The sequence below is a fragment of the Ambystoma mexicanum genome, chromosome 1p (genome assembly GCF_040938575.1).
Source record: "Ambystoma mexicanum isolate Mex_15411 chromosome 1p, UKY_AmexF1_1, whole genome shotgun sequence".
In the NCBI taxonomy this organism is placed as follows: domain Eukaryota; kingdom Metazoa; phylum Chordata; class Amphibia; order Caudata; family Ambystomatidae; genus Ambystoma; species Ambystoma mexicanum.
In genome coordinates, this window is record NC_090921.1 from 633,445,552 (window position 1) to 633,467,844 (window position 22,293).

The 22,293-nt window shown below is 44.3% G+C and overlaps 1 protein-coding gene across 2 annotated transcripts in view; it reads right to left on the reverse strand.

Moving 5' to 3' along the window:
* The window catches only part of LOC138577669 (zinc finger protein 585A-like), a 121,238-nt gene that overhangs the window by 53,334 nt on the left and 45,611 nt on the right, over positions 1–22,293 (reverse strand). Inside the window, exon 1 of one of the 2 annotated variants that reach the window (XM_069649648.1) lies at positions 1,918–2,317. The exons of the other annotated variant lie outside the window; for it this stretch is intronic. Coding sequence (XP_069505749.1) covers positions 1,918–1,972 — 55 coding nt within the window. The 5' untranslated portion in view covers positions 1,973–2,317. Of the gene's footprint in view, positions 1–1,917; positions 2,318–22,293 lie in introns of those variants that run through there. 2 annotated transcript variants of the gene reach the window in all.

Sequence of the window (22,293 nt, forward strand, 5' to 3'; positions counted from 1 at the left end):
CCTGGTCAATGAAAGACATTGGAGGTGGTGTTGGTGGCCATCTATGGGAAAAGAGGTCGTAGATGCTGCATCATCTGTGATCAGTACAAGTCAGAAATGGGCCATCCTATTGGGCTTTTGCAACCATCCAACATTCACAGTGATGAGTACTACCAAAGTGTTGTGGACTGCGAGTTCAACTCTTGTAAGTGAGAGAGTGTGGGGGGTGTGGGTGTGTGTGTGTGTGTGTGTGTGTGATGGAGGGACCTCAGTTTAAGAAATTGTGGTCGTCCCAAACACATAGAATAGAATTGCCCCACTTACAGGGATATGACACTGTCTGGGTTATCATTGACTCATTCACGAATATGGTCCGCTTTATCCTTTGCAGCGGGGTCCCATAGCTTCCCTTTTTTCTTTAATATATATTCTTTCATTATGGCCTCCACACAATTACCATATCTGATTGTGGTACGCAATTCCCTTCACAGTTCTGGCGGGATCTAGCGTCCATTCTGGAAATAGATGCTAATTATTCTTTGACATATTCACCCCAAATGGATGGCCAACCAGAAAGGGCAAAACACACCTTGGAGTAATACCTTTGTTGTCTCTGTAACATCAGGAATCATAGACACCGCCTCTCGGTCTTGGCGAGCTTGTGTACAATAATGTCCTCCTTGCTCTACTAGGACTCTCTCACTTCTATGCAATGAATGGTCACCATCCCTGCATGCTGCCTACTACCTTGCCGCCATCTATGGCAATCCCTGCAGCCAAATCCTACATAAGTATTTCCATGCGACACAGGTGCACAAACAACTACAGACATCATGGGAGAGAATGAAAAGTTCTAGCGACACTCAAAGTAGAGCAACACCTGACTGCAAAATAGGCGACCAAGTGTGGCTTTCCACAGCCTACCTCTGCATACTGGGGGTTCATAAGCTTTGCCCTTGTTATGGGGGCCCTTATTCCATCACTGTACACCTGTTTAGCCGTTAAATATCTGGCTGTTACAGTTAAGGTATCTGAGAAATGTGAAGAACAGGCAATTCTGGATTCCTGTCTTACTATAGGGGTCTTGTACTACCTCCTGGACTGGAAAGGGTACGGCCAGGAGAAGGAAGATTGGGAGCCAGTGCATCACATGCGCACCCCCTTTTTTGGTGGCTGGATTCCATCGATTGAACCCTGCGCATTTGGTGCGTGGGTGGCAACGTTGCCATGGCACTTGGGAGACAGGGTACACAAAAGAAACCACAATTCCTGGTGTCCCGAGTGCCCGCATCATCATCAGCCCAGGAAAATCAGAGGAACCACCAATACGGAAGTAATGCCCCTGCATCTCGGCAGCCCTGCACTCCTCAACAGTGTTGCTACCCTGCAAGCAGCATTTGTCTGTCTCTCGTTCTGCTGACCTATTAGTTTGATTCTCCGGCCCTGGCTGAATTGGCTGTTCTTTTTTTACTCCACAATTGGATTATCCCAATTGGTACTCAGCGACCTGGAGGGCTGGCTATTTGGAACTGACTTGGTTTACGCTCACTGGATTACTACTACTGGCACACGATGGCAGGGTGGATACTCTGAACAAACCTGGATTGCACCCCTTGGATTACAATTAGATATGTGCTTGCTTGGCTTATACCTCTTCAATTAACTTCTTGTTCTTTGTTTGTGTTGCCTTAGTTCCTAGCTTTGTTTAATTCAGGTCAGGTCTATGCAAACTGTTGTTTCCTCATCTGGTGCAGCATGTGGTTCACACAGGTTCTCCATCTTTACGCTGCTTCTCTAGGGTCCGAAAAGGGGGAGACGGGTGGTGAGGGAGTGTGGAGTATGTATGTATAACCCTGTCTTTTTTTCCCTTGCAGCCTGGGAGACTGGTGTAAACCCACCTCTGCCTTTTAGAGAGACTACTCCCCTCAGAAGTGTTACCATGTCTGTTAGTCGAGATGCGGTCAGGAGGAAATTCTACTATCCTGCAGGGCATCAGTACATCTTAGTGTGTCCTTGGCACTCCGTTGGGTCCCTCTCTCCCACTCGTCTGGCTGCTTTGTGCTGGCTTTTCTCAGGGCCATAGCTGTGCAGAGTCTCATAGGAATTTCTGCGGTTTCTGCCCTTCTGGATCTTTGGATGTTTTCTGGCTGCTTGGCTGATTATCTTGCACAGGTTCTGATCTGAAAGCACAAAAGAAACACTGGCGAGCATTCTGGTAACGAGACAAGGCCATGAGAGCTGTTCCATGACCACGGATGTTGCTGCTTTCAATTTGTCAGCTAGCAGCCGCAGGGCACCTTCCTCCCCTGACTCGCCGTACGAATGGTGGACCCTCTGCAACATTTCCCTTCACTAGATGCTTCCTGAACTCCCCAGTGCTGCTGGACTCTTTTGTTCACAGTGAGAGTTTCTCCAACTGACTATTGCACTGGTTGTGTGCATTGATCTTGCATTATACTTGGTAGGCTACTTGTCTACTTGCACCCAGCTCTCACTGCCATGTATGTTATTACCCATGCAATAAATTTTATGGGTGTGCATCTTGGGAGGCTTTACCCTTATGGAATATTTTGGGGTGACTTGCAGGTTCGGGCTGCGGAGGCTGGCAAACTCCTTCATATAACATCTCCGGGGGTTGCATCACTTAGGTGGTGGCTTCCCCAGGCTCCCAGAGTCCCCCTTGCCTCCACCACAGCCTCTCCACATGGGTTAGACCTTACCTGGGTGACTAAGGATGGCAAGAAGCATGTTGTCCTGGGATGACTACCCCAACAATCCCCTTCAGGATTAACCCAGATGAAAGGGATGCATCCTCACCTGGTGGAATCCTGAAGGTGAAGGTGAAGATGAAGGGGAAAGAGAAGATGTCTGAAGTCCCTTCTCCTGGTGGTCCGGACCCACAGCTATGAAATGAGCTGAACCTTTATTGTTCATGACTGCAGTGTATTTTGTTGGGGAGGCAAGGCTAGCAAATAATATATAGAAATATTTCCCCCATAGTAGAGTCTCTGGCACCCGAGAATGATATACTTGTATCTAAAAGTGATGGATTTTCTGTTGGTGGATTTGTTCTAGATGAACCTGAGTGCTATTCACATTGTGGATTGTATTGCAATGTGTTTCAAGCAATGTTTATATTCAGCAAGGCTGCTCCTGAGTAGTGTTCTAAAGGTCTTGTTTATTTATGATCCTGTAAATGTAAAAATGGCACTGCTTGATTCAACAATGCTAGTCTCAAGGAAAGGCTCAGTTACCTTGTTCTAAACAATCCCTAGTGGACAGGGTTTGGTTTGTTTTATCATTTGCTACATTCAATTCTTGAACAACTCTGAATTCCCTTTTACCTTAGAAATGTACTCTTGCAAAAGGTTTGATAGGTTTTTGGAGCAGATTGTTGGTGTGCTGATATATCAAGAATTATAGAACTGAGTTGTGCTGAACACTTACTGCCTTCTTCTTATTTCTTTCATGTACGGTGGTTGAGGCTGAAGCAGAAGTCCTGGAGGCTCAGTGGATCCCCGGCAGGTAAGGGTTTCATTGGAAGAAGTATTGAAAGCACCTGCATGTGCTGGCAGTCTTCTCATACAGTGAAATCCTACGATGACGAGCAAGATTTCTCAAGCCTCCCGGGAGCCGGGGTCATCATGGAATTTGTAATTATTTCTGGTTCTTGTCAGGCTTTACAGAAAGACAAAGCCAAAATGTTGTAAGGATCTTTTTTTTTAATACAGGAAAAAACTAGGCTTTCTCAATAGGCAGTGTTCTGTTATAATCACAGAGCATTATGTCCCATTCACTAATAAGTTCTTGCAGGGTGACCGAGAGCGGTCCAGATGAAAAAACGACAACACAGCAATTTGGAGCCCTAATCCCAGCTACAGGATGATGTAGTTCTTTACAGTCAGTCAGGGACCCTATAGAACATTGAACATACCTCTGCACTTTGGAGTGTCTAAGAGATAATTGTGTCCTCTGTTCCACCCAGACAAGGTGGAGAGAGTGCCAGGACACAAATTCTCTGAGCTCTTGTGCTATGTAAGCTTCTTCGTTATAGGGCAAATGTGCACAAGCAACCAGCATCCGTTGACCTCCTCATTTATTCAGTCAGACAACTAGTACTGACTATGACACAGGAAACTGGCTGGAAACAAACAGTTGTAGAACTGTTTTACAGTCAGAGCCTCTGTCTGTCCTTCATATTGTCTTTCTCTAACTCATGAGCAGACCGGTCTGGCTTCGAACTTCACATGGCTGTTGTAGCTACCAAGCCCTAGATACTTGTGCCATCTGCAATCTTGGGGACATTACATAGAATGGGTTTCTTCTTGCTCCAATGCCATTGATCCCACATTTGCCAGGTGAGCAGGGTCCTTACAATGCTTTTGTTGTTGATCTTATAATCCAAAGCTCCCGGGATGATCAACTGGAGTGTGGTTAAGTGTATATTGCTTGCATGATGTACCTACTATGGAAAGGGTAACTGCCTTGTTCCTAGATTGTAATATCTGATTTTTGTGAGAGAAAAGGCGGGGGAATGTGAGGCGATGGTGTGGAGCTATGTAGAACACCTTAGGACCCTGACATGATTTACGGTGACAAGTCTCCCTTCCACACTTTCCCACCTTTCATCTAGTTGATACAATTTGGAACACTCCATTTTCGTGAGGAGGTTGAGGGATCGACCTTTACACAGACTAGGATGCAATGCTACATTACATTAAGTAATCAACAAAAAAGCAATCAAACATCAAACAGTGCAATAAGACCTGTAGACATGTATGCAATACCAATCTATATGTACAGTTCAGAATCCTCTGTTTGGGGACCTTCACAAGTGACAAGCAGGGAGAAAACAATCATGAAGGCAGTCATTTTCAACATGTGCTTTTGCCCAAATAATAGCAACAACAGTGAATCACAGCCAGTTTTCTTAACAGAGAGCTGTGCAAAAATGAATGGAAAAGTCATCTTGTATTAATTACCAAAAACAATATGTGATGAAGAAGTCACCTCTCTAAGCAATGCAGAATTTAGGGGAGCTATCAAAACTACGGAATGGTGCATAAAGCTCTTGCTATATGTACTGAAATATTCTATGTTGAAGATTGGCTCACTGTACGTGGTCTTACAGATTCGAAGATCATGTTCAATTTAGTAGACATGTTTCTGCTCTAGAAATATTATTTAAGGAAGGCATGGACCATACCATTGTTTACATACTACAGTTCCTACAACATGCCCATACAGCTTGTGTTAGGTATGACCCATTTGATAGGACCACAATGTATCTTCTGGTCTTGGGGCTTGACATGACTGTGTTGTTGTCTTTTGGCCCCTTTCATGTTCAGTTTGTTTGTTAATGATTTCAGTGACTGTCTGCTTCACTTGAGACTACAGTTTTTCTGTTCCCAATTGTTAATCATTATGGGATCAGATTGTCTTATTAAATTTCTAGGGTCCTGTGGTGGCTGCCTTACAGAAAAATCCATATGAAATACAAGAAAAGCTAAGAGAATTGCTTTTTTCAGAATGTAATTCTCAGAAATAAGCTTGTAATTCATGGGGAAATCTAGGAAGTGGTAGATTGCTTTGATTAAATTTGGGATTAAATTCATGAGTGGTGGAAAGCCCATGTACCATGACAATGGTGGTCAGAATGAAATGGGGCATATAATCATGCATGTCAACTGTTAAATTATAGTTTCACCATAGTTTTAACTAAGTAACAATTAAAACCCCAGCAAAACATGTTTTAACTCCTCTGCAAACGAAGCAGGGGGGTCCGTATTGTCTACACTGGCCCCCTTTAGATAACAACCAGAACTTGATGGATGGAAATGCTCAATTCATGGTGTTGTCTGCCAGAAATGGGCTTACCTTATGCTAATCACACTCAATCCTACCCCTATAGTAGCAGGTCCAGGCAGTGCAGCACGGTCACATCGCCCCTGCATTGGGAATCAAGCGTTTTCAGAAGGCATCTTTGGGATTATTGTTCAGCAGAAAGATGGATCTGACAGTGCTAGAAGAGCAAAGTCTGATACTCCTAAACCTAACTAATATGGTAAAATGCAATAGTCATATGAATCAACTTCATGGTTGAAAAACTGCATATACTGAAATAACTTTTCTTTCTTCTGAAAAAGTACAAGCCTTGAAGCGATGCATGCTGAACTGAACAACTTAGAACCACAGATGAGTAGGGTGGGGAGTAAATTAATGGTAGCCAAAGATACTGATCTATTATCATAAATAAGCTGTGATTTCAACACACAAATAGAGAAAGTATGGCTTGTTCAAAGCGCTGCAGATTACATTTTCTAACCTGTATAATATAGTTACTCTCTTTAAACCATACTATCTCTTGGAATAATTAAAGATCCGCCCCATTTCCCCCAAACAGAGAGTTAAAGTGACATGGCATTTAGAATTCAGTAATTGTTCTTTATTTGCAACTAGTGGAAAAGCCTGTGTACACTGGCCAGAGGCGTGCCTTTTATTATTGTAAGAAAGAAAGTAATTATTTCCTAAGGCAACAGCTCCCTCTAGCTGTGACAACAGGCGAAGCTATGCAAATTGACGTTGTCTCTATATATCTTAAGGCAACAGCTCCCTCTAGCGGTGAAAACAGGCTAGCTACTGCATCGGACAAACATACCTCTGGCCTTTTATTATACTGTAGATTTATTAGCTATATACCAGAGTTACAATGGTTTACGGTCAAACATCAAAATTGGTATGGTGGAAGTGAGGGAGAATATGGTCGTGGGTGCAAGGGTTGGTCTATGGTTTGAAATCCGTGCATTTGTATGCATTCAATCATGAACATATTGGATACATAATCTAAAAAGGTTGGAACGTCATGCTCCACTCTGTGTGAGAGGTCAGAAATGTGAGACAGACAACTTTGTGAAGAATTTTCAACAGGTGCCATTTTATTAACTTAAAAGGTTAGATAAACGCCTTACTATCCCTACCCTGACAAGGATTTCCCTACCTAAAACAAACTAAAGGAAGCACTCTAACAAAAGGTTTCTGTCGCTCTCACTTATACATACAATTAAATCAGGTAATACTTAAAATAACAAATATGACAGTTGGAGCCACAATATGATAACTGTAATCCTTCCAAGCTAGATGACTTCCCTTTCCCCAGATTCAAACACGACTATTCAACAGTTACAAAGAATAAGGAAATCCTGTCTCATAATAAAGTTCGGAATCATTTCTTTTCATACTTCCAACTTGACAACAAACGTTCCAATATAGTTCCACTTGTTCCAACTTGAACTCAACCAACGGTTCCAGAATATTCTGTAAGGTTTTTCCTCTTTTCACTTTTAACAAAAGAGCTCAAAGCAACTTCTTCTCCTAGACCAAGAATGATTTCTTGTTTCATTCGAATCAACAATAAAAAATGTCTTTGTTAAGATTGTTCTGCAATAGTTCACAAAACATTGGTTTCATCAATATTGGATAATTCTGAAGTTGTTCATACAACACTGGCCTCAGTGATATATGTTTGTCAGGAAGATTCTGCAATAATTCATACAACCATCTTAGTGGTTTGGCCACATCTTCTTTGCGACACTTCACCACCACACCACAGTACTTCCTCAACTTTCACCTGGTCTACTCGCCTGCCTGACCTACTATTACAAAGTTCTCTGCTCTGGTGTACTATCCTGCCATAACAGAACAAAAAGGCTTCACAGCTCTCTGGACTGATGTACTCTCCTGCCAGGCCAGAGTATACTACTAACTACAAGTACTTATGTGGTAAAGGTAAGCTTCCAACAAATTATAAATGTCTCTTCCTTCAAGACAACTTTAAGAATCTCTACAGGGAAAACAAGAACCATACTGGTGCTGTTTGTTACACACTTATAATTGTCCAGTGCAATGCAAGTTATGCTCAACTCCTTCTGAATAACTTCTACCAGCAGGACAGCCTTCCTGCCACTCGTGTTTCCCCTTTCTTTCAACAAACCATTGTGAACAATCTTCATCTGCCACATTTACCCTTCTTTGTCTTAAGCAACATTGTTTATATTCATTCTGTTGTTGTATTGCTCTTTCTCTGATTTGTTGGTAGAAAGAAGCTAGCTTAAGAACCACTTCCTCTTTGCTTCTGTAATGGGGTTTATGGTTATTTTTCTCTAATGTCACTCCTTCTTGGCTTTGGCAATGATAGTTTTGGTTGACTTGTTCAAGTCTTGTCCCCTTTTAATATTTGTTCTTCACTTGCTCCTTGCAACGATAACCAAAATATTCCCTTGTGTTCACAATGTTTCTGCTCTGCCCATTTGACTCTTTAATATCAGTTTGGTATTCAAAATTAGCGTTAAAGGCTAGCATTCGCTTAGGGAGCATTCCGGCAAGGTCTGAAATGGAGGGGAGATGGGAGCTATTTAGCTCCTGGTTGGAACCCAGAAGAGCCTGGTTAGCTTGATACCAACAGCTACCAGGATACCAGGAGCTAAATTTGTCTCCCAAGCCAACTGACTTCGAACAGACAGACCTATGTGACTTTAACTCTGTGAGTTTGGAAAATGTATAAATAAACATGAGAACACATCTATTCCACATTTAAAGCATAAGGGGTCCTAAATAATGGCAAAAGTATATGTTTGCATCTTATCTGGAAGTTAAATTTGCGGAACGCTATCTACTAGCTCCTCGTTCCCCAGTAATAGGTCCTGGTCACTGGTTAATGCTGGATACCCAGGAGCCGCTTTTAGCTACTACTTATTCAATCTTAATTTTGATCCCTGATTCCGGGGTTTCCATTCTTAGGCAAACTCACCGGCCTGGAAGCTGCTGCTGCCTCTTCTCCTGCTTCAGTGGCTCCTGCCCACTTCGGTTGTTCTCCAACGGCCAGCACCGCTTGGAAAAGGAGCTTGCCCTGCCCCTTCGACACTCTGGTGCTCGCAAGCAGCCCAGAGCGAACAAGCATTGCAGAGAGTCTCTCTCTTCCCACTGCATGGCCTCTGCAGTTCAGAGCTCCTGCTCTGATGACCCTCTTAAGGCCCGGGTCGGCATTCACACCAGTCGTGATCCCAGCATCTCCTGCATTCAACAACAGCCGCTCGCAGCTTCCACTACTACTGGGTCTCCAACTGCTTTTACTGGCACAGACCTGAAGGGGTTTGAAATACCTCCTAGTACCTAGGTCATTAACATCAATTAACTGCACACTGCAGTTTTGTGCCTCTGTTTCCCTCTCCGTCATCACAGTACTTTGAGCATTGTGGGACTTGAAGTCCACAATGTTCAACTTACTTTCTCTTACAACTTTGATTTTACAATAAGGCATTAGAATATTAGGGTCTCTTGAAAGTTACAAAAGGGTTTTTTTTCATTCCTCTAGACTTGCTTCCTCCCTCATGTGGTGATCCTCCCGCAGATGCCACCCCCAGGGTCAGGATCAGGAAGCATCTGCCTTTCCCTGGCCACATGAGAAGGACCCCAAGTCAGGTGTTCTGGGGGAATCATGTCTGATTCATCACATCCATTAGCAAACAGTGTGGCTAAGCTGAAAAAAGAACTGGGTTGAAGAGCAATACACTCAGATATTGCAGGTAAGAAAGAAAATGGACAAATAAAGATTGCTAGAAAGATACTTGTTTGTGTACAGACCACGCAGCAGATGGTTGCTCAAGAACCAGCAATGGTCATGAACTGCATACACTCCAACAGCTTAAAGTTCTGTCTTTTGGGCAGGGGACACATTTTCTTTGTTTGACCTCCACATTATATCCCGTTGAGTCAGTAGCAGCATTATCTCTGAAGGCAGGTAGTTGAACCGGAAGCACAGACTGGTTGGCCACAAAGTCAATGATCATAGTTCTGGTGAGGCATGAAAAAGTCTAGCAAGTTGTTGTGAACTACAGACCAATATTTCGAATGGATTGTGTCCTCCCACATATTCCTTATTTTTGATATAATATCTCTCCAGCTTTGCTGCTTCAGAAAAAAAAATCTCAGCAGAGGGCGCTGTATGCTGTGTCGTTGTATTGATGTCCCTCGAGGGCCTCTGTCGATCGCTGATGTCACCATGAGCATAAATAGGACATGCAGCGCCCGTTGGCTTCAGTTCTGTTTTTCCGAGCTTACAGCTGCGAGTAATTACGGCACGCTTCAGTTATTTGCAAGAAAAATGTCTTCTTCATCTACTCCTTCGACACGAAAGTCGGGTTTTAAAAAATGCCATAAAAATGTCTATCACAGATCCTCACTGCATCTGCATGTGGTGTCTTGGCTCCGGGCACCGTACCGACGACTGTAGGACCGGTCAGGCCATGACAGAGAAAGCTCTCATGGAGCGTAGAAGTAAACTGGCTTGGGGAGGGTAGCTTCGAAGTCTTCTTCGAAGAGAGAGAAAAAGTCTGGCGAGTCTAGAGACACTTCCCAGCATAAGAAATCAAAGGGGCCCGATCGAGATGTCGATGGCGGCAATCTTCGTCTTCTTCCTCAAAGAAGGCGAAGAAGAGACGTCATAGGTCTCCTTCATCTTCGAGTGATTCCTCTAAAGAGGTAATCAGATGCCCGACGAAGTCCGATTCCCCGGCAAAGTGGGAGGCAATTCGGTCAGAGATGATGCGTATTTTCGAGAATGCTGCCTTGACCCCCTTGAAAGAAACGCACAAGAGCCATGCCCCAGTCGCTCCGAAGGATGACAAAGGGAAGTCGAAGGTTACAACGAGCACAAAGCCGACAATATGTCGAGAAAGTTCTCTACCCGACGAGAAGTCGTCAAGAGTGTCGACGAATCGGGAACCGAGTCCTTTGGTACCTCCAAAGAAACATAAAGCGTTGAATGCCTCGATGATTTTGTTGACTCTGACAGAGTCAGACCTGTCGACGTCAAAATCAAAGGCAGCGCAGAGTAAACCAGCACCATTTTCTAAGCCGTCTTCGACACTGTTGACGACTATTCTGACTTTGTCACAGTCTCTTGGCATACAGGACAAGGTTTACAGACCTATCCCTAAAAAAGACTTTTTAAAGTCTATGGGCATCATTACAAGTTTGCTGGTCCGGAAACAACGGTGGCGGTAAGCTTACCTGCACCGTTGTTTTTGGACCGGCAAACTACGAGTCTACGGGAGGCAAGCGGCACCCACCCGCAGACTTCGACTGAGACACTGGCATTGTTACTAACATTTCTGTGGGACTCAAATGGGAATGGGGACTTATGAATGCCGTCGTCTGATTTACCGGACCACCGGGCTGTAATGCCCCAGTAATTCCAGCAAGTCAAGCAGTGGTAAATCATCACGAGTATGGCAGCAGCCTGCCGGTTTTACTGGCACGGCTATCGCTGGACTCGTAATGAGGCCCTATGTCTTCGATTTATGAGGAGCAACAACCCTCTAAAGAGGATTCCCCTCCTTTTGGCTTGGAATTGGGCACCCCCAATGTGCCAGAAGAGCTAATTTATGAGTCAAAAATCTCCAGGCAGCTAGTGGTTTGGATACCTCGCCTGAACTGGAATTTGGCAGGCCTGAACCCTCTGAGCATGCAGATTCGTCCTATAGAAGGCTCATTAGTAAAGTCACAAAGTTTATGGGGTGGAGCAGGCCTTCCTCAGCATATGAACAAGATGATATGAGCGACATATTGGACCAGGGTCCACAGAAGGTCCCAATTTTGCCTTTTCATATGGCACTGCAGATAAGAGTTACTGCTAATTGGGACAGCTAAACAGAAGCTGGACCTGAAGGTTAACAAAAACTTTGCAAGGAAGTACGCGCCTTGCAGCACTGTCCCAGAATACCTGACCAAGCATCCCCCTCCTGAAAGCTTGGTAGTTCAGGCAGCTACGTCAACCAGGCATTCACCTTATACCTCTATCCCACTGATAGGGACGACAAGAGGGTTTATGCCTGGGCATGTAAAGTTTTCACAGCAGGTAGTATGGCCTTAAAATCCACCAATGTGACTTGCACTCTGTTCAGATTCACTTTTCCCCTGTGGGACTGTGTTGCCATCAGCAGATCCATGGCTGCTAGCACAGTACTATGCAGATTTGCGTGGTTGAGGAAGTCGAGGTTTGCACTGTACATGAGGGCTAGACTGCTCAATATGCCTATTGAAGGCGCGAGGTTGTTTGGCAGCAAGGCGGATGAGAGTTTGGAGAAGCTGCAGACCTCGAAGGCGGTGGCTAAATCCCTAAGCGCCACCATTAGACAGCCCCAACACCCCTACTCAGGCTCATCTTCCTGAAGGGGTAGGTCATTTCGTTTCTATTCCTCAATTGGAAGAGGAAGAAGACAGGTTGGACAAAGGGGCCAAAGAAAATTCCCTCGTGGTGGATGAGGAAGGGGTGCTAAATCAGCCCCAGGAACTGCAACTTTACCCTCAGCCGCTTCTGCAGCCGCATCTAAGCCACTCTGAGCCCTTGACCCACAAGACCCTGGTGGGAGGCAGGATTTCTCGGTATCTGAACGAAGGGCGGGGCATTACTTCAGATGCATGGGCACTGGAAACGGTAGCCCAAGGTTACTGCCTTCCTTTTAAAAAAAAAGCCTCAGGATCATCCACCGGGATACAACTCTGTCAAAATTCAAGATCCGCTCCTTGTGCAGGAAATTAAATTTTAACCCTGCTAGAGAAAGGTGCAATAGAACCTGTGACGGCGAGGAACAAGGGTTGGTATTCCCCTTAGTTTCTGATTTCCAAGAAGGACGGAGGATTGAGACCCATCTTGGACTTAAGAAAATTGAACAAGTTCCTCAGGAAAAACAAGTTCAAGATGGTTACACTTTCTCAGATCCTTCAGGCTCTCCAACTCCAAGACTGATTGTTAATATTGGACCTTCAGGATGCTTGATTTAATTGGCGGTTCTCATGATCAGTTTCAAGTTCTGCCATTTGGGCTGACCTCTGCCCAAGGGTTTTCACCAAGTTGATGGCGGTAGTGGCAGCGAGTCTCAGGAGAGGGGGGATTCACGTCTACCCCTCCTTGGACAATTGGCTGATCAGGGCTTGGTCACCCGAACAATTCCGGGAACATCTCAGTATCACCTGCCACTCCCTTCACAGACTGGGCTTCTCTCCCAATTACAAGAAGTACCATATGATACCATTCCGAAGGCACCAGTTTATTGGAGCAGTCCTGGATACTTCCTCAGGGAAAGCCTCGCCTCTCGAGGTGAGAGCTCAACACATTCTGCAGATGGTAACAAAATTCCAGAATGCCCAGCACCTTCCAGCCTTCAATTTTCTGAGGTTGCTCGGTTTCATGGCATCCTGCATTTTCCTGGTGCCAGAGGCTCGCTTGAGAATGAGATCCCTTGAATGGGCTCTCAGGACACATATGGTTGGTCCGAATTCTCATGGAATATGTCGGACCAACTGCAAGTTCCGAACCGAGTTGCTCAGGACCTTCTATGGTGGACTTGCAAAGACCATATTTTAAAAGGAGAATCTTTTTAGCAACCATGGCCGGAGATAACGGTAGTGACGGATGCCTCACTCACGGGTTGGGGAGCCCACACCAATGACCTGACAATCAGAGGTCGTTGGTCTCCATCGAAGTCCAAACTAAATATGAACCTTTTGGAGATTAGGGTTGGAAAAGAATGTCCTGATAATGATGGACAACACAGAGGCCATATACTACCTCAACAAGAGAGGAGGCGTAGGGTTACTACTACTGTGAAGAGAGGCAATGCAGCTCTGGTTCTGGGCAATACAAGAAGGAATCTCTCGGTCGGCAGATCACCTAGCCGGAGAGCAGAACACGGCGGCGGACCATCTGAGCAGGCAGAGCACATTCTCCCACAAGTGGGAACAAGCTCAGGAAGTCCTTCAAGAGATCTTCACCCTTTGGGGAACCTCTCAAGTGGATCTGTTCGCGACCGGTGCCAACTGGAAGTGCGAAAAGTACTGCTCCAGGGAATTTCCCCCAAGAGGAGCTCTAGCAAACGCGTTTGTGGTGGACTGGGAATTTCCACTCCTATATGCGTTTCCTCCAGTCCCCATCATTCCTCACGTGATCAGGAGGTTGAGAACGTTCGGGAAATCCATTATTTTAATTGCCCTGGATTGGGTCAGAAGGACGTGGTACCCGGACCTTCTGGACATGTCCATCTGCCCTCCAATAGGTCTTCCACAAAGAGCAAGAGGAAGGGCGGGTTTTCCATCCAGAGGTCAAAACACTCAGCCTTCATGCATGGTTTCTGAGAGGCTGAGATACAAGGATTGGGACCTCCCAGATGGCGTAATGGGTTTTTAAATGTTTTTATTTAACTGCATATGGTTAAATTAACTTTTCGCATTACAAAAATAAAACTTTTAAAAATACATATTCCAAATATAAAATACCACATTCCAAAAAATCATTGTATACCATGTAGAGAAAGGAAAAATAAAAGAAGACTGCATTGTAGACATAATACTTGAGAGGAAAAAGAAAAACACAAACATGCTCAATTACATAATCTAATTTTCACCTTTTCCCAAATATGATACTCCCCAGCAGTAAGTACAAGAGATTGAGATAACTGCAAGCAGTATCCCCAGGGAAGCCTTGATAGGTATTTTGTACATAGCTTGGACAAAGAGCCAGTTGATCTGTGGTCAAAGCCTGATCGTAATAACATGTCTAATCCTCAATTTTAGCAAGATGAAATTCAATCATTGATTTGGGAGCTTCACTCAGTCCGATAGCCAAAAAATGAGAATACGTTTTTTTCCATTGAGCAAAACCAAACACTCCTGGTCACTCTGCATAAGTGTTCTACTGTGTGATTCAGGAGGTTTTGTTCGTGGGAAACATCCATCGTAATATTAGCCCACAGCCTACAAACAGCAAGTTTCCACAGTGAAGGCAGTGACTGCAGTCCGAGTTCAAGCCTTGCAGCCTGAACAGGAACTGAGCCGGGTAAACCCAGCAGGGAACAAAGTATTTTCCCCTCTAATCGTTCCAACCAACCCACTGCTCTCTCCGGGAGAACCTCCAGACCATACATTATCCCAGGAATAATTGACTACTTATAGACCTTCAGCTTAGCCTCAATAGACCTCCCACCCAACCTATTGACAAGACTCCTAAGTACAAGCCATTTAGACCAAGCCTTTCCAAGGACAATCCCTCCCACATGGGAATGATCCTTCGAAGCCCTAACCGTCATGCCCAAGTACTTATATTCAGCAACTTGTCCCAGGGGCTGGCCATCAATTTTACAGACAAAATATGGGGAGCCATACTTTCGCTTCCCGATGTTCATAATTTTTGTCTTGATGACATTTGCTTTGAGGCCGTGTTCCCTGGCATAGACAGTTAGCGTGTCCAGAGAGCGCTGTAACCCGATAGCTGTTCGATCAAGAATAACAGTATCGTCAGCATAGGTGAGACAATGGATACCCACAGAACCAAATCTGAGGGTGGTTTTTCGCTAATCTTAAGCACTGCTCAAAGTCGAATAGGTAAAGATTATACAGGATAGGGGCAAGCACACATCCCTGCTTCAGCCCTCTGTTAGTAGATATAGATTTTCCCTGATTGTGTGATCCGAATCTGAACCTCAGTATCAGTGTAATTGCTTTAAAAAATACAAAACAGAGGGATCTATACCGCAACACTCTAATTTAGACCAGAGTTTTCCCCGATAAACACTGTCAAAGGCCGAACCGTAATCATCAAAACATAAAAACAGTGCTTGGTCGAAGTTTTGTAAGGTGTCTTAAACTAATGTAAGCAAAACCCACAGGGAGGACTCCTTCCTAAATCCCGTCTGCGTAAGATTTAAAAGGGCACCCAATTTGACAGTGTCTCCAGCAACAACTTCGCAAACATTTTGGATCCACTGTCTAGGATTGCAAAGAGTCTATAATTCTCAGGCATATGCCGAGAGCCCTTATAAACTGGAATTATAATGGAGGATTGCCAAGTCTTTGGCAATCCTTGCAAATGTATAAAAATAATTGTTGCAGGGCCACTGCCCAATATTCAGGCTTGTTCTTACAGATGATATTGCAGAGACCATCAGGGCCAGATGACCAAGATGCTGCCAATTTACTAATAATCAAATTGAAATCTGCTTCCTCAACCAGCCTCCCCACCACGATATTAACCATTGAGCTAGTAGCTAAGATCGGAAACGAGTCCTGTTCCACCCAGTAATTTTGCCTAATATGGATTTCCCAATGGGACTCTTTAACAGAGCATACTTCAGGGGCCCACCCTCCATCAGACTGGATCGAATAAGGTGCCAGAATTTCCTAGAATATCTTTCTTGGATGTGTTTGTTCATAATCATCCAGGATGCGCAGGTCATACCATGTCGATGATTAATAAGATAGCATGTATATATGCCTCTCAAGAAAGAGATTTCTTGGTTTCGCACTTACTGGCATAATGCCTTTTAACCCCATCAATAGCCACCCTTAGCGCTCTCTTCTTGGAGGCAATAATTGCATTGTACGGGGTTCCCAACTTTTTGGTACCACATCTCGTAATAATAGACCTGGCAGATTGTGGCGCATACCTAGCAACCAGCGCATCTAGTTTCCAGGAGCAGTGTTGTACTGAAGGGATACCCTTAGCTTCTGCCCTAGTCAACCTATAATGGAGATTTTGCTTTCGGCTAGCAACTAAATTCTTGTACCAGTGCAATTCAGCAATTGGTTCAGGGATAAGAAGGTGGATCCATTCCAATGTGACACACCTATGGTTCTTTCTTTCCTGTTGCACTTAGCCAATCTGGGGCTCCAGATTGCAACCATTAAGGGATACCTGGCAGCGCCTTCAATTTTCAAGCGCTCCTCGGAAGAGGATTCTTATTTTAAAATCTCCTTGATTGTACAATTCTTAAAGGGACTTACTAACGTATACCCTCCAGTCCCATTTAATGTTCCTGTTTGGGACCTAAACCTTGAATTAAAGTTCTTGATATGTATCCCATTTGAGCCTTTACATTCATGCCCTTTAAGGCTCCTGACATTAAAGACTGTTTTGCTTATTGCAATAACATCAGCCCGCAAGTTAAGCGAGCTGCAGGCTCTTTCGTGTAAGCCTCCTCATTCTACTTTCTATAAAGATAAAGTTATTCTTAGGGTAAAACCTTCTTTTCTACCGAAGGTAGTCTTCGACTTCCATTTGTCACAAAAAAACAACATTGCCAACATTCTATCCTTCTCCTCATTCAGATAAAGAAGAGGAGAAATTACATAGACTAGATCCGAAAAGGGCTTTAAGTTTCTATATTTCAAGAACGGCTAAATTTCGGCAGGTTGATCAGCTTTTTATTGGGTATACTGGTCCAAAATTGGGCCTTGCAGTTACCAAACAAACAATATCCAGATGGATTATCTTGGCTATTGGTGAATGTTATAGGCTAGCGGGTAAGGACCCGCCGGAAGGCCTACAGGCTCATTCCACAAAGGGCATGGCAACCTCTGCAGCTCTTCAAAGGGGTGTCCCAATTAAGAATATTTGCTCCGCGGCCAATTGTTGGACAATCCATACATTTGTAAAACATTACTGCCTGGATTCTACCTCCAGTCAGGGAGGACTCTTTGCAAAAGCCATCCTCCATTCGATCCATGATCAAACCTAAATTAATTGATACTCCCACCTCCAAAACAAACACTGCTTTGGGAGTCTATCAAAGATGAGGAATATGTGGGAGGACACAATCCATTCGAAGAACAAGTTACTTACCCTGGTAGCGTTCTTTCGATTGGATGTACCTCCCACGTATTCCTCATCACCCCTCCTAGCCTACGCTGCCGTACAATGTACGTGTATTACACTCTACGCTTTCTGAGAGCCTACAGTCTTGGATATGCATGGTAATTCCTCTAAAAAGGGGAAAGAAAAACAGAACTGAAGCCAATGGGCGCTGCATCCGCTATTTATGCTGATGATGACGTCGGCGATCAACGGAGGCACTCAGGGACATCGATGCGACGACACCGGATACAGCGCCCTCTATCAAGAATTTTTTCTGAAGCACTAAAGCTGGAGAGATATTATATAAAAGTTGAGGAATATATGGGAGGAACATCCAATCGAAAGAACGTTACCAGGGGTAAGTAACTTGTTCTTCTTTAGCATCAGGACTGCACGGCCAGTGTAAATGTACTAATGAGACCGCAGCTAAGTAAGTCCTCCCAAAGTTTAATATGATCACATCAAATAATAAACAATAAAGTGTGTGCGTTAGTAGTTGAGTGGGTGATGGGAATTTATGAGACACTGTTGGGTTAGTTAGAGTCCTTCCATTGTTGTAGTATGCAGTAATGGCAACATACATTTACCATACCTATTTTATAAGTCATTTTTCTAGGGACATAAAACACAACTAAAAGAAGTCAGAAAACACATCAGTTCTCCTACCCAGAAAATGCCCAGAGCAATAGGTCACACCCGTAAGTATCCTTTCGGAAACTGTAACCTGCCAAGATGTATTATTCTTTGTAAAATAAAATAGGGGACAACTAGATATGAGGTTAAAGGTACAAAGAAAACTAAATGATGAAGGATTTACGGATTACATTGGCCTTCCTCTGGCATTTTATGCAACCTTCTATGTCTTTACCTTACATTAGTACTCCAACATCATAATGGAAGGCAGGTATTTCTTGCAATAAAGGCCCAGATGTTGATGTTGGCATTGATAGTAATAATATACTTATTTGTGCAGAGTTCACTGGCATAGCGAGGTAAAGAGACACATATTAACTTTTTTTAATGTATGACTTTAAGCTCATGGAGAGTGTCTTGTTAATGAGTGTTTTACATAACACTGTCCCATGGAGTGTTTTGACAAACTCTATGCAACATAGAAAGTTATTCACAATTCTTGTGGACAGGCCTCGACATTTGCACTCACAACTAGCCATTGGCAAGTGATCATTGGCACTTGGCGTGTAAGCAATGGTGTGATGTGTGAATTCATACAATTGAGTGGCGAGTGACTTTTAAAGACTGGCCAGTAGCTTGCAACTTTCATTTTTTACCCCTGTTTGGGATATAGCAGAAGAGCGTGTGACCCAGAGGGGGACCTTGAGCACTCTGTCTGCTCCTCACATCTAGCTTTAAGGGGAAAAAAGGTGAGACCTCCCTGCAGCAATAAAATAAAAGGCACAAGAACCATGCCGGTGCTACGGTATTGGCATTCTACAGTTGGTTGCTAGGCAACTGAGACACCATCTGCATGCACCCCGACCAGTTCTCAAGAAGCAGAGGAGCATTTCTTTGATGGTGTCCCTGTCCCACCCAGCCCTGTACCAGACACCACAAAATAGCAGCGTGTGAATTTGAACCACCACCAAGTTAAATCAATAGTGTTTGTATGCGTGAGCGTTTGAATTCATTAGCTTTTGAATATGAGTGAATAAGATATGTGTGCGTATTAGTGCATTTCCGAGACTGTGTGCGCGTATTCAAGTGAGATAAATATATGATTTTTTAACATGAAAGGTGAATATAGGTGATTTTCAGTTACCAAAGCCGGCGGACCGGTGAAGGCCAGGAAAAGGCCCTGTTAGCCCCCGTTTGCCTCGGGGTGCAACGAGTGAGCCACTTAATCCAACTCTCTACTGCTGCTGTCACCTACAACTGAACTCCTGGCACTTTGACAACACGATCTCTTGTCAGAACTCTCTGCACCTAATGCGACATCCTTCATTACCCGGCTGCACTGCTGCCATGTGAGTAATACTACGCTCCACCATATTTCAAGTATTTGCATTATTTTTTTCAAGTATTTGCATATATATTTCAAGTATTTGCATATTTCAAAATTTGCATTGTCAAATGCCAAACTGTTAGCCCCCCCTTGCTTGCATACTGCATATGTTTGACTATTTGCCTTTTTGTAATCTGCCTCCTTGTAATCTGTAAATGCCGTTTTGTAAATCTGCTCCTGAGCCCCTGATCCTACCAGCGGTCTACCTGCTTAGTGCTACTCTATACATTAGGGCGCCCATGCCCATATCGATCTGCATATGATATCTAGCCTTTGGTGCATCCAGTACTTAACCTGCTCTAGCCTATCGTACCCCTTTACCACTGGACAGCTGCACTCAACTCAGTGCCCTATCCTCCTGCTCTATTGTGCCCAATTGAACCTGGAATAATCCCAGATCATTGTCTCCCACTATAGACGACTTGCAGTCAGTCTGCCACGCTACCTTTACCTACCTTACTACGCTGCTCTGCCATGTTGCCTTTACTCTTGTGATTCATATCCTGCCCAATGCGCCTTAACACCTCGATTCTTTCATAGCCAACAGTGCCATAACACTGGAATGACAGCATATTTGTGCCACAACATCGAGACTTGCTTTACGCCTGACTTAACATCTGTAACTCGCATTTAGCATATGCTATTTAAACACATTGTGTGTTGCAGCCATCCATTGTGTATCCTCTGTGCATCTCACCGCCCATCCCAACCTAGGTAGATTTAACTCCCAGATAGCAAACCTAGTGAGTCCTAGACAAGCAAACCTAGTAAGTCCCCCTTCAACATGCACTCACTCACAACCAATACCTGCCCTACTAACTTTCTCTCATTGATCATTTGCCTAGGTGCATACACCACCCTAACATCACAAATCCTACCAACTATGTCTCACACTACAAATAATGAGTTCCATCATACAGCTCCCCCAGATGGCCTCAGACCCAGCACAGGCACTAGCATCCCCTGCCAACTAGAGGCTAGAAACATTAGACGTCGCTCAAGTCTCAGTAAATTATACGAACCTCTTGCCAGATCCATGCCGGCAACCAACAATAGAACCTCCCACTACCCTTTCCTTAAGACGAATAATAGCTCAACTAATAATGACAACCTTTTCACTCAGATCACACATACCTCCAACAATCAAGACCTATCTCCCTCACCCTCCACTATGACATCACCTGCCACTCCACTTAATGCAGCATTACTTAATGCTAGGTCTCTTGTGGCACATGCCACTGACATCGCCGACCTAATACTGGCTAACAACCTTGATTTCCTAGCCATTACGGAGACCTGGCTTCATGATGCAGCTGGACCTCTGCTCTCCCTGGCTGTCCCGGATAATTACACCATAATCAGACAAGATAGAGAAAATACACCAGGCGGTGGAATTGCCATCATTTCTAAATCCAGCCTCTCAATGAGACTAGTCACTACCCAAAACACACTCTCCTGCGAAACCCTCACAGCAAAACTAACTCTCACTAACTCCCAGACACTAACCATTCACCTCATCTATAGGCCCCCGGCCCTATTGGAACATTTGAAGAGGACATTCATACTCTACTCTCTAACAATCTTAAAACCACATCTCAACTGCTGGTCCTGGGAGATTTCAATCTGGGATTCAATGATCCATTAGACATGCATGGCACTGCCATTGCGAATACCTTATCTGAACTAGGTCTAGCCCAAAAAATCCGCAAACCCACCCACACCAAAGGGAGAACCCTCGACTGGGTGGCGGAACATAACTGCACGGCTAATATCACCTCCATTACTCCCTATCCCTGGACAGACCACTTTCTCCTATCCTTCTCACTTCTCACCATCAGACCAATCATGCCAACCACACCCATTGCTCCTCCGTGTCTAACAAGAAACAGAAAAAACATAACAAGGGACAAAGTGATCCCAGCCATCCTTCCTACCCTCAACAAGCTAGCAGACAACCTTGACCCTGAAACACTCGTCAAAGAGTATAACAATATTATGCTAACCACTCTAGATACCATCGCACCCCTCAAACCCAGACCGAGCAAACCTAAAGCACATCTGAACAAATGGTTCACGCCCCAACTCAAAGACCTTAGACTGCTAAAAAGGAGCCGTGAAAACACCTGGAGACTTCTCCCTTCCACAACCAACAAAACCAAACTCACCGAAATTTCCTCTCAATACAAAAAAGATACTTCATTGCCAAACACAATTACTACAATAAACGCATCTCTAGTGCCAACTCTAGCACTAAAGAACTGTTTTTCCATCCTTAAGGAACTTGAATCCCCCATCAGCACCCCTGAAACCTGTACAAAGGACAAAACATGGTGCTCTGACATACAAGAGGCCCTCTCTAACAAAGTGACCACCCTTCAAAATAAAATAGGTCTAAAAAAACAATCTCTTAACCTCCTCCTAACCACAGCACCCCGAATGGCCCCCCAAAGGTAATAACGGCGGACTCAACCCCGATTCAATTTCACCAAAATGTCCACTCTTGAGGCCAAGAAAGTTATTCTCTCACTCAAGCCGTCGAACTGCCAGGGAGACCTCTGCCCTCCCCAGCTCATAAAAGACGCTGCAAGCGATCTTGCCCCCTTCATAGCCA